The sequence below is a fragment of the Lycium ferocissimum genome, chromosome 9 (assembly GCF_029784015.1).
Source record: "Lycium ferocissimum isolate CSIRO_LF1 chromosome 9, AGI_CSIRO_Lferr_CH_V1, whole genome shotgun sequence".
Classification (NCBI taxonomy): domain Eukaryota; kingdom Viridiplantae; phylum Streptophyta; class Magnoliopsida; order Solanales; family Solanaceae; genus Lycium; species Lycium ferocissimum.
The window spans coordinates 36198301-36211353 of NC_081350.1; the positions used below are offsets into that span (position 1 = coordinate 36198301).

The 13053-nt window shown below is 30.8% G+C and overlaps 2 protein-coding genes across 2 annotated transcripts; one reads left to right on the plus strand and one right to left on the minus strand.

Annotated features, from left to right (window-relative positions):
- Positions 1-1781: 1781 nt before the first annotated feature.
- Positions 1782-3629, minus strand: LOC132031853 (protein neprosin-like). The gene is made up of 6 exons (XM_059421739.1): positions 3585-3629; positions 3420-3473; positions 3164-3319; positions 2948-3001; positions 2676-2816; positions 1782-2321 (listed from the first exon to the last, which is right to left on the minus strand). Exons 1-6 carry the CDS (start codon positions 3627-3629, stop codon positions 1944-1946), a joined length of 828 nt encoding a protein of 275 aa, XP_059277722.1. The 3' UTR covers positions 1782-1943.
- A 3252-nt stretch (positions 3630-6881) lies between these two features.
- Positions 6882-10665, plus strand: LOC132031855 (protein neprosin-like). The gene is made up of 10 exons (XM_059421740.1): positions 6882-7001; positions 7138-7302; positions 8261-8353; positions 8443-8453; positions 8521-8638; positions 8732-8785; positions 9246-9401; positions 9727-9780; positions 9876-10016; positions 10148-10665. The coding sequence occupies exons 2-10, from the start codon at positions 7141-7143 to the stop codon at positions 10526-10528; spliced, it is 1170 nt and encodes a 389-aa protein (XP_059277723.1). The 5' UTR covers positions 6882-7001; positions 7138-7140; the 3' UTR covers positions 10529-10665.
- The last annotated feature ends 2388 nt before the right edge of the window (positions 10666-13053 follow it).

Consider the following 13053-nt stretch of genomic DNA (forward strand, 5'->3'; position numbering starts at 1 on the left):
TTTACAAATTTTAGTTCTCATTTTGTTGGTGGATTATTAGTGGATCTAAGATTTCAAAGCCCAATTAGCTAACCTTCTCTTATACTCTATTTCATTTTGTTATGTATTTGACTTGTAAAAAAATTAACACTTTACTTGGTTTTTCTTTTTCAACTTAGTTGAATCTTCAAGCGGAAATGTGGAAATCGTAGTCGCCAAAAGAATGATCATTTTTCTTAATGTTCAAAGTTGGCAAATGTAATTGGCTTGAAGGACGAACAAAATGATTTCCAGAAAAAAGGGTCAAAAGGGATTTCAAATGACAAAACACATTCTGGTTACATGTAAAAATGATTCTCTTAAAGTATTACCAAGACTCAAATCTTTTATGAAAAAACAAAACGAAGTAAAATGACCTTCTTTCAGGAGTAAGAAACCATTTCCCAAAAAATGGGCTTAAGCCCATAAAACGAATTTTCAAAATTTGGTTTTGAGTGCTAAACACAATGATTTTCCGGAAATTGCTTAAAGAAGTTCTAATGTTTTCCGTGGACTTTTTGGGCTGTTTCAAAGCCCGCAAAAAAATGATTTTCAAAAGTAAAACACCCCTTAAGCTCATTTTTCAAATAAGATATACTTGTTTTTTTTCTAAATTAATTTGTCATGAATAAGCTTCTTTCAAACATTATACGTATAACTCTTTTAAACACATTTTGCAAACAAGAATACTCCTTTAGCCATAAAAATGTTAGATCTATAGGTCAACCGCATTGTGCGGATTCTTAATACCGAGGTGACTAACACCTTCCTCGGAGAATCACCTAACATTTACCCTTTCTCTGGTACAAAAAGATTTTCAAAAATATCTTAATTTGGTTTCCTAATTTCCATACAATAAATTAGGTTACGACTCTGTTTGTTCACGATAAAAAGCCAACGTTATGAGAAGCTTTTATGCGCGAACGTAAAAGCGGTCTTGTAACAATATTTGGGGTCAAAATTTAAGACAATTCATTTTCAATGTCATTGAGTGTAATTCCTGGTTGTAATCAGTTAGAGAATTTTTTTAGGGGCCCAAAAAGAGAGTCTTTCGAGCCCAACTTCTATTGATGCTCCTTCGTATATCGAAGAATATAATGCTTATATTATTGTATTTCGCGTGTATTTTGTGTATTTGCATGTATTTGGGCGAGACTACCGGGTTCGAACCTGGGCGAGCAAGGTAAGAGCCTCGCCTAATAACCACCTCAGCCACTCTAACTTTATGTATTTTGGTGTAGCTACGAATGGTAATTTATAAAATCACTGTAGCTACTAAATATAAATAAATTAAAAGGTAGTTATCATTAATAATTACCTCTTTGAAGAAGCTACACCCAGTAAAAATTCCTATATTATTTCAAAAATTAAAAATGACTAAAAAGAAATAATTTTGCGTATATATATAGCTGATGTAACACTACAATGGCTGAAATAAAAAATTTTAACAAATATTCTCTATTTCTTATTTTCCCTTTTATTCCGTTTCAAAATGAATGTTTCTTTCCTAATTTAGCGAATTCTTTAGTTTCAACATTCCACATAACATGTTTAATACCACAAGATAAAAGGGCATTTTGGTACACTACACATATCTTTAGTACCACAAAATTTTAAAAAAAATCTTTATTTTCTTAAACTACATGCACAGTCAAACTAAAACAAATAAATTAAAATGGAGGATGTCTATGGTTTTTTTTCAAAAATACGGTGAAATTAATTACTGTAAGCTAGAGCTCCATTTAGTTTCAAGAAATTTATTCGATAATATATTGCATCGAAAGTTATAGTATAGTTAGAAAAATAAAACGAAATGCTTTTTTTTTCTGCATTTGTTTGGAAGGCAACATGAAATTCAAAAGTATACATAAAAGTAGGAACTATTTTCTTCTACCTTTTAGCGATTTAGAAGAATGTCTTTCATACTAAACATGTGGACTCTCACCAGGTCCCCCATAAAGAACAAAATACCTCCATTCTGAATTATGCCAAATTGGCTCAGCGAAAACTTGGTACATATTGGGATTGTCGGTATGCGTGATTGTTTCATCTACTTTGATCGTCTTTCCTTTCTCATTTAAAATTGTTATTTCGCTACAATAACCATCATAAGAGGAGTTTTTAATAGGAAAAAAACTTGAGCCCATGGGAGGTTTAGGTACACCTGGTGGACTATATGCAACTCCTCCCCATTCAACATTCGTAGCAAAACTTGTCAAGTCAGTGAAGATCCTTTGCGGCCAGAAACCAACTTGGTTAAAGCTTCTAGTCATTAATAGCCACCAATTTCCGTTGGCTAAATCCTTGTTTAAAAAAAAATGGTAATGTGGATGTCAGTTCAGGTACCTCCTCAACAACAAAAGACAGATGAAACATTAGAGATGGAAGAAGAGGAAGGGAAGCCTGTTACTTAGAATGTATTGTTTGCTAAATATCAGCTAGCCAGCTAGGAGCCAAGTTTTTTTTTTTTTTCTTACTCTCATTTTTTTTCTTTTGGGAGGCAGGGTTAAGTTAGCAATTGATAGTCTTTTTTAGACTCTGTAATGCTAGATTATGCAGATGAGCAAATTTTGGGGGGAAAAAATCCCTATACTTGTATAAACTGTGTAAAAACTCTAAATAAGAAAAGTAATAAGGATTGTGGAATCCCTACGTACCCGATCAATGTACATTGTGGCATCCCAAGTTTTCCCTCCACGCTGAGAAAGCATATTCTGGTATGATCTATCAAGAGGAAACTCACTATCTACTTGTACAAAGCCAGGACATAGTGTATTGAAGCAATGAGTTTTACCGGCCTAAAAAAAAAAAAGAGGTATATCTCATACATGAATTCTTGAAAATTGAGGTAAATAGCTAAACTAAGAGATATACTAGTTTCATGAACTAGATCAAGATGGAAATCTTCAAGACACACAAGATAAGTTACCTGAAAGTGTATAAAAAGCCTAGTTTTAGTATCCCCATATAATGTTGGATCCACCTAAAACACAAAATAGAGACGTTATGATTATTGAATATTGAGTTTACTTATAAAGTTTCTAATTTACATCTTAAAAGTACAATATTCAATTGTTAGTGTGTCTCCTTCTTCCATGAAACAATAAAATCACAAAATGCATGTAAAGGTTTATATTAAACTTACTCTCCAACCAACTTGTAAAATATCTGACCCTTTTTGAATTTTTAGTCGAGAACCACTATGTTGCCCGTCTTTAACATGAGGATTGTATACACTAGTTGCCATTCCAGCTCCCGCAAATCTGTTATTTGGTTCATTTGGCGTTCGAGCTATTGCAATCTGAATAAAAGATATGTATTTTATATTTTCCGCCTTATAAACTAACCCTCAAGCAAACACAACTAAAAAATGAGAACATAAAAAAATCATCGTCATGTACCTTATATCCTTGTGAAGAAATATATCTTCCTTTTGACTCACTATTGTTGTTGCTCTGCATTAGACATGGACAACAATATATGAGTTTTGTTGTATAATAATGGATTCTCGTATTTAGGTTTGACCTATTCAAGACGGAGGAGTAAATTGGCATAAATTATCTTACAACATCAAATTGAGTGTCGAATGTGACATCTTCTGGCTGTGGCATACGTCTTTGTCTTATAAGATCATCCTTCGTAATTCTCTTAACAAAAAAAGTTCAAAAGGGCATCCTCCATCTTTTGACCATATTGTCGATGAACTACTAACTGTTGAGGAATTTGAATTTTTCTTTATCCTAGATAAAGTAGGTTTCATCTGTTTAACCAAATATATAATTGCATGTCAACAATATCATCCTTATTAAAAAAAAAATGATAATAAAATGGAAAGAGAGTAGAGATATGCCTTTGGATAAAAATTATGGTCCTTCAATAACGGGTGATCAAATGCACGTTGTTTGTAGAAATCCACACAATCATATATATCTCCATATTTAGTCTGTAAATAAATTAACATATAATAAGTAACCTAAGTTACACAAAATGTACCATTAAACACAAAATAACCTCACGGAAACAATTGTTAGTAAATGACGACACTACTCCTTTATATATATATATATATATATATATATATATATATATATATATATATATATATCAAAAGTCAAAATAGGTGGGTGTCTCCAATTTGCAATATAAAATGTAAAACAATTACTCCTCCTCCAAATTTATGTGAAAGTGTTTTAATGGATACGAAGTTTAAGAATGAAAGAATTTTTTTTTTGAAATTAGATCTAAAATAAGCCACAGATTTATGTGGCTATAAATCACCTCATTAAGTGTAAAATGAAAAGTTTAAAATTAAATTATTACTAAATATAAAAATGTGTCATTTTTCTTTAGATTGACTAAAAAAATATCACATAAATTGAGACGAAGGGGGTAATATATAGACGTAATGTAGACAGTTTGATCAATTTTCAAGCACAACAAAAGATTCCAAAAACCGTGTGACAGAGGACTGCTGCTTTTGTTTTTCTTCTACAAAAGTGATATTATCAAATAAGAATAAAGTGTCTTTAGCGCATTACAAGTACAACTAAATAAAAAAAAGTACCTTTACTGTTTTGACCGCTGGCTTATTCAAAAGTTTTAGTTGTTTTTCTAACTCTGCCTCCTCTAATTTGGATAGCTTTTCTTCTCCTTGCGCTCCATCATAACTCAAAAGAAAATATAGCATCAACAAAGTTTGTTGTACAATTCGTTGATGCATCCTGAATTCATTTCTTTTTATAGTCATACTTATTAGGCGTTTTAAAAAAATCAAACTTAAAAACAGAACATGAAAGCTCAACACTGGATTGGATTTGCTAGATGCAGGTATGATACCTTTGCGATTATGACAAAGACATTATATAGAGATGTATAAGAGACTAAGTTGACTTTTATTCAATATATTAAATGTATGTGTAATCTTCTAAACTACGAACGATTGATAAAATCTAAAAATATTATTTAATAAATGTTGATGGTTAGTTTGTAACTAATATCCAAAATAATAATCTGAACATATATTTTAGTAGAATTAATTGAATCAACAAATGTTTTTTGTTGATGAAAATTGATGGTTCATAACTCAGCCATGAAAACGTGGCCCTGTCGAATCCTGATAAGTTTGAAATTTAAGTTGTTGATTAACCAAACATTTATTAACTTGGTTCATTCAGCTCAACCCATATCAGCCCATAAAAAGTTGGATTGATATGTAGCTCAAATTGATCCATGAAAACTTTTATCAAAATATTTTCAAAAAGATTTTTTTAATTTGATATGTTATATATACTCATACATATTGAATCTTTATTTATGTAGAAATAATATTAAACTTGTTTCAAATTATGTTTCTACTTAAAAATATATTATAAATAAAGAATTATCATGCCATTCATTCTATCTTAATACATGCTTAATTATTTAATCAAATATTATTCTTATAATGCTATTTATTATTTATTGATGTTATTTACCATTTATCATTTGCTATTTTAATTTTTTATTCGTCCATTTAGTAATTTCCTTTTAATTTTCTCCTAAAATCTTATGTCGTACATCTTTGACGAACATAAGAAATTTATATTGATTTCACTTAAGTTTGGATTAAGTTTCAAAATTAAGAAAATAAATAGAAATAACTCATATTAGCTAAATACTTCAAAAGTGTATCAAAAATGTAAATTATAGTCCCTCTGTCTCAATCAAAAAAATGAATTTTAAGGTACAGTAGTTAATTAATCAAATGTTACATGCGCACACTATTAACATGAAATTTATTACTATATCAAAAGAGTAACTATAAAATATTATTTTTATATATTCTGAAAATGTTTGAAAAAATAATGTAGTTAAAAAAATACAATTTATTTTTCAAACAGTAATAATACTAGACAATTACAAAACTTATATTTTTATTGCAAAACTTATATTTTTTACTTTTTTTAAAATATTAAAATATTTTGCAAAATATAAAATAGTTACGTTTAACATGAAAAAGTTATTACAATGTAGATTTCATAAAATGGTTTACCAAATTAAGAAAAGGTAAAAAATGTTATTTTTCAACATGCATCTTTTGGAAGGTAAAAGAAAGCTTGAAGTAAGAAAAATTAATTCTATGGACTTTTTAGTATTTTTTTGTGACTTAATTTGAAAGATTATCTACAAAAAGTTCCTGTAATATCATGGCTTTTAACTATTTATATTTATTTGTAAGTTAACTTTATTGATTTCATCATACAACAATATTTGCGCATCAAATATTTTTGACATTAATTGAATATTGTAATATCTTTGGTAGAAAATTAAGTTAGCCAATATGAATTCAATTAAAAAAAAACAAATGAATAACCTATGAAAGCTCAATTTGGATCATCGGAGACTTTAATCTCAAATTTTTTAAGTAAAATGGAAATTAGAAGAACTTTCAAATGTTTAATTATTATTTTTTAAAATCTAATATAAAAACTAAGAAAAATACTTTCCTTTAATTTTCAGGTACATTTTAGTACTTTAATATTTTGGAAGTCTTTCCATGTATCAGATTAATCGAACCTAGAATCTCTAGTTTCATAAATAAAGATACTTTTGCCCATAAATTTTTATTAAATGAGAAGCAGGGATAAAAATTAAAGACCAACAATTTGTGGGAACAAAATTAAAGACCGGTCCATATAAAGGACAATCCGCGCAAAACAAAAAGTTTGTCTTGACCTTTGGTGTAGACCGGAGTAGATTCGATTAAATTTACTAGTAATCTATGACTAGATTGTCTTTGGATTATACAAGGAAGAGAACAATCAACACTTCATCACTCCTAGATTATGTTAATCCTGCTTTCAAAAATTAAAGTAATTTAATATCATGTATAATGCCCATTTTAGAACTCGTCTACCCCTCTTTATATATAACATACTCAACATAGTTGAAAAATTGATAGGTGATCAAAAATTTCTTCAATCCTCATACATCTGGTAAATCAAGTGAGTTCAATTGATGTTTAGTACTTCAATGTCGTGTTAATTAGTTTTGTTATTTAAATATTAGTATTTTTTTTTTTTGGTATATACATAGATATTAAGGTAGTCATGCCTATATATGTTATTTTAATGGCCACAGACTATGTTGATTCGCCAAAGAATTGTTCGACAAACTTTGCTGGTGTTATATTTTCTTTTGAGTTATGACGGAGTTCAAGGAGAAATAAAGTTATCCAAACTAGAGGATTTAGAGTTGGAAAAGCAACTTAAACTTTTAAACAAGCCGGCGGTCAAAACAATTAAGGTATATATTTCATTTTTTTTTTTTGCGTGGATTGTCCTTCTTTTGGTTAGTCTTTAATTTTTACTCCTCAAATTGCTGGTCTTTAATTTTTGACTTCGCTTAAAAAGGTGGCCGAAAATACTCCCAGATTTTGGGTTCGAAGCCTCGCTTAGTCCAGGTAAAAAAAAAATTGTAAGACAAGACTTTTGCAAAAAGTCTGTCTTATGCTGCAGACTTTGCCTTAAAACATAACTAAAAGTATATCTTATAAGGCAAAGTCTGCCGTCATAGGTTCTATGTAACTTTGCCCGAATAGTTGCGAAAATATTATTATTTTTTATTCTACTACGTTTCAAATCCAGAACCTCGAGATATTTTTGGCCACCATTTTAAGCGAAGGGAAAAATTTAAACACTTGCGAGTTGAGGGACAAAAATTAAAGACCACTCTGTATGACGAACAATTGTGCAAATTGCCCTACATATTTGGGCCGAAAATCATTGTATTCATAAGTTTATGAGCTAATTTTTGGGTTTGGGAATAGATGAGCCAGCGCATGGGATTATTTATGGCCCAGCGGCCATTTGTGTCCTTTTCCCTATTGTATTAGTGTGATAATACTACTTTTCTAGAAGAAAAAACCATCTTCCATTCCATTTTTTTTTAATTTAGAAATGTGATATTATATTTGAAAATTACAATTTTTGTCCGTGACTGTACTTTTTACATTGTTTCTAACTTCATTTTATCTAGAAAAAACGGAAAATTAAGAACGAAATTACAATTGCTTTGATAAAATCTATTTTGATATTTAATCAACATGGATAAATTTTGTGAAAGATGGACTAGTGTTTATAATCTCTTGAAACTTTTCTATTGCGTAAAAGTTTTTACCTATTCAAAAGTCACATATTGGAGAGCAAGATCCAATTAGATTTAGTGTAACAAATAATACTTTTTAATGATGTTTCGTACACAGACGAAATATGGGGATACATACGATTGTGTGGATTTCTATAAACAGCCTGCATTTGACCATCCGTTATTAAAGAATCACAATTTTCATCCCAAGGCATGTTTCTACTCTTTTCATTTTATTTTCATTTTTTAAATTATAATTTAGCATTGTTGATACTTACAATTTAAGTTTTTGATGGACAGATGAAAGCTACGTTAGCTAGGACGTTGCAAAATTCAAATACCTCAGCAGCTAATAAGTCGTTAAACATATGGTTAAAGGAAAACGGTTGCCCTTTTGGAACTGTTCCTATTAAAAGAGTTACTAAAGATGATCTTATCAGACAAAGACATATTCCACCCGCCAGAAGGTATCGCGTTTGAATCCACATTGAGTAATGTAAGATAATGTTACCCCAACTCACTCTTTTGAAAGAAAAAAAAAAAAGACGAGAATAATCGATCATTCATATGTTTTATTGTTTCTACACAGATTAACAATAATAGTGAGCCAACAAAAAGTTACATGTCCTCGCGGGGATACAAGGTATATAAATACGAATAATTAATTATTTACCATCTTCTCATTTGCCATTTTTGTTTCCCTTTATGATGACAATCCAATGACCAACATTAAAAATGGTTTTTTGTTTACTTTTCTAATATCATCAAGTTATTCTTGTATTTTTAATGATTATTTTCTTAACGTAACATATCAAACTGTGCTTCCGTGGTCTTTGATTTGCCATTTTGGGCATGGAAAAACCGAAAAGTAGAAATAGTTAAATAAGTGAATTTTTGGAATTGACTTTTGGTTGACTGATTCACTTGTTTTACGATATGCAAGGACTGAATTCTCACTTGGGCTCTCATTTTTCCAATTTCTCCTAGGCCCCAAGTTGTTGTACCAAAAGGACAAAAAGAAAATAGGATTTTCGGCAAATGTAAATAGCTAATTTTAAAAATTATAATGATAAGTTAAAAAAAATTGTATTTTTCATATTCAGCTTGCAACAGTTCAAATTCCATATGATCCAAATAATAAGTTTGCTGGAGCTGGAATGTCAGCTACTTTATGGAATCCTCGTATTGAAAGTCAACAACACACTGCATGTCGATTGAAAATCCAGAAGGGGTCAGACATTTTACAAGCTGGTTGGAGAGTAAGTTAACGATTTATTCATTGATAATTTAATTACTTCGGTGTTTACTTGCAATAGATAGTTGCCTTTTAGTTTTAAGAGGTAGATTAGAAAAAGAAAAAAAAGATAAAAAAAAAAAGAGGGGAGATATATAGAGTAAGAATTAAATATTGACCTCAAGGATGTAGATTAGAAACTCTATCATGAGCCAAAAAAAAAAAAAAAAAAAAAAAAAAAAGAGGGGAGATATATAGAGTAAGAATTAAATATTGACCTCAAGGATGTAGATTAGAAACTCTATCATGAGCTCCCGTTCAATCATGATAACTCTATGTTTTGTTTTCAGGTGGATCCAACACTATACAGGGATACTAAGACTAGATCTTTTATACATTTTCAGGTATTTTGTTCAATGTACTTTAATGATTTTTGTTTTGTGTTTGTGAAATTAATCTAGCTATTTATATCAATTGAAAGAGTTCATGCGTACTACAGGCTGGCAATACACATTGCTTCAATACGTTGTGCCCTGGTTTTGTCATAGTTAATAGTAAGTTCCCCGTTGATGTGAGTTTTGATACAATTCAACAACGTGGAGATAAAAAAGTATGGGAGATCACACTGTTCATCGAACGGGTACATCCTTAACTATTTTCTTTTACAAAATTATTTTTGATGCTTTTGGTTGATATTCAAATAATTCATTTGTTCTTATTAGAATTTGAAAGGTGCTAAATACTAGTAATATAACATTTGTTTTTTAAAAGGATCTAGCCAATGGAAACTGGTGGCTTCTGTATGATGTAAACAACGAACAAGTTGGTTTTTGGCGTCAAGAGATTTTCACTAAGCTGACAAGCTTTGCTAATAACGTGGAGTGGGGAGGAGTAGCGTATAGTTCACCAAGTGTGTCTGAACCTCCGATGGGATCTAGTTGTTTTCCTGTTGGAGATCCTGCTTATGATGCTTATTGTAGGAGACTTAATGTTTTAAACGACAAAGGTGAGACAGTACATATAGACAAAACGAACGTACGCGTTACAGATCCTAATCACTATGGTATTATGGATGAACCACATTGGAGAGGTGCAAAGTATCAGCATATGATATTTTATGGAGGGCCTGGTGGGTTCGAGACATTATGTTAATTACTACTATGACAATATTTACTTTCCATGTCCCAACAAATAGTATGAAGTTTTTGCTAGTCGCAAATTCTGCAGGTCACAATGCTCTGACTTTTCCTTCTTTGTTTCGTGTTGTTTTTTTGTTTCGTATAAGCAAATAAATATAAAAAGAACTTTAGTTCTATAGGAGCTTTTAATTTTAGTCGAGATTTTTATGTCATTAGAAAATAAAATGATAAACGTTTTCCCCCTGTAATTTCACCTAAAAAATTAAATTCAACCCCCTTTGTGTCTTAATTGATTTTTGAAAAATGTTACCCTCCTAAACAAACATTTGAAAATTGAAGATCTGATGCAGAGTAACGATGGTACCGGTTGTAATCGGATGATTTATAAGAATGACTTTGAAATTAAGTGGTTCTGAATTTTTGATCATGTCTACTTGATGGGCAAAATTTCAGGTTTAACAAAAAAAATTCCCCATGAACAACACTTTTAATTTTAATCTTGAAGATTTTCCCATAAAATTAGCGGGGGTCAACATTTAAGACAATCCATTTTCAATGTCATTGGGTGTAATTTCGTGGTTGTAATCAGTTGGCAGGAAATGACATGTGGTGTTCGGTCTATATTTTTGTCCCCACTTAACAAAATCTTTTGCTTATGAGGCATGACTTGTGGTCACTTGACCAGGTTGATAAGGGAAAATGACATAGAGTACCTAGTTGAGACTCTTTATTACTAAATATATAAATAATTTTTCTTATTTACAAAATATAACAAGTATATTACATTTTGTATCAAATCTGGAAAAAGGAGCGCAGCCCCCTTCCCTTCTTCACGGTTGTTTCTGGGTTTCGAATCTGGGAAAACAAAAATGAACATCCAACAGCGTACTTCTGAGACCCTTTTCTGTACCCAACCCCTACAAAACTACACAAATATGAACATCCACCAGTGTACGAATGCATGCAATGAATCTGAATATATTAATCTATTGATTTTCTTGTATGAATTGGATCATCAATTAATTCAATCGAACTTGAATCCAACAAATTTGGGTTTCGGAATTGTTGTAACGCTGAAGGAAGAGGATTTGTTATAATGTAGAGAGAGAAGAAAAAAAAAAAAAGGACAAGCTTTTTAGAGTACGTGTGTGGTGTTGCCCATGCTCTTTCTAATTTTGATGGTTAGTTATTACACCAATTTTACACAGTTTTTGTATACGAAATTGTAAGTGAAATTCTAAGCCTAAGATAGATTCGAACCATGTTTTTTGCAAATTTTGGAGAGAGATTCAAATTAAATTAAAGTTGTATGATAATGGTATGTTGAATTTGTGTGAAAATTATATGTTGTAGTCATATTAAATTTGTATGGATATTGTATGAAAGATATATACAATGTTGTTGTAGTGGTATTAAATTTCTAAAAACCTAACATGAACGTTATACAAAATTTATATAGTTATATACATATTTTATACTGATTTTATACAGTTTCTATACACGAAAAATGTGAGCGAAATTCTAAACCTTGAGCGAGCTATGCACATTTCATACCGTTTTTATACAGTTTTCATACACGAAAAATGTGAGAGAAATTTTTAAGTCTTGAGCGAGATATACACATTTCATACCGTTTTCATACATGAAACGTTGAGCGAATTTTTCAAGCCTTGAGCAAAAATTTCGTATATGTTTTGTAAACTGAAAACTATCGTCATGTTTCGTAAATAAGTTTCTTACTATGTATATATACGTCATTCTCCCAACTAAATTATGTCTACGACTTATGCCCGATGGGCAACAAAAGTTATGTCTAGCGAATTTTCTGAACCAGAAGCTATTTTTTTAAAAAAGTTATTGAGCGGGGCCAAAAAATCAAGACCACCGCTCAAGCCATTTGTGAACTTAACCTTCAGTTGGAGAATTCTTTTTTTTTGTTTTTTTTTGTTTTTGCGCGGATTGTCCTTATTTCGGGGTGGTCATTAATTTTTGCCCCTCAAATGGGTGGTCTTTAGTATTTGTCCTTCGCTTAATATCTCGAGGTCCTAGGTTCGAACCCAGGCTCAGTAAAAAAAATAAAAAATCGCAAGGCATAAGTTGGGATTCGCATCCAACTTATGCCTTAAGGCAGAGGTTTGCAAAATTCCAGCAAAGTATTTTTTTTTTCTTGCCAGAGTTAGAAACCCAACTTATGCCTTACGAATTTTTTTTTAAAATTTTGACTGAGCGGGGGTTCGAATCCTGACCAAGAGGCTTTTAGTGAAGGGCAAAAATTAAAGGACACCAATTTGAGGTGCAAAAATTAGAGACCACCCCCAGCGAAGGACAATCCTGCAAATTGCCCCGGAGAATTTGTTTAGGGGCCCAAAAAGAGTTTTTTGAGCCCAACTTTTGTTGATGCTTTTTTGTATATCAAAGAACATAATGCTTATGTTATTTCAAAAAATAAAAATGAGTAAAAGAAGTAATTTCGTGTATATAGATGATGTAACACTGCAATGGCTCAAATCGAAATATTCTAACAAATATTCCCTCTAC

What these genes read in the sequence shown, in the direction of transcription:
- LOC132031855 (XM_059421740.1), top strand. Translation starts at nt 7,141, where the DNA reads ATGTTGATTCGCCAAAGAATTGTTCGACAAACTTTGCTGGTGTTATAT. An exon ending in CGGCGGTCAAAACAATTAAG is followed by an intron (nt 7,303 to 8,260) that starts GTATATATTTCA and finishes TTTCGTACACAG; the next exon opens with ACGAAATATGGGGATACATA. An exon ending in GATCTTTTATACATTTTCAG is followed by an intron (nt 9,781 to 9,875) that starts GTATTTTGTTCA and finishes TGCGTACTACAG; the next exon opens with GCTGGCAATACACATTGCTT.
- LOC132031853 (XM_059421739.1), bottom strand. Translation starts at nt 3,629, where the DNA reads ATGCCACAGCCAGAAGATGTCACATTCGACACTCAATTTGATGTT. An exon ending in TCGACACTCAATTTGATGTT is followed by an intron (nt 3,474 to 3,584) that starts GTAAGATAATTT and finishes TGTCTAATGCAG; the next exon opens with AGCAACAACAATAGTGAGTC. An exon ending in TTTTACAAGTTGGTTGGAGA is followed by an intron (nt 3,002 to 3,163) that starts GTAAGTTTAATA and finishes TTTGTGTTTTAG; the next exon opens with GTGGATCCAACATTATATGG.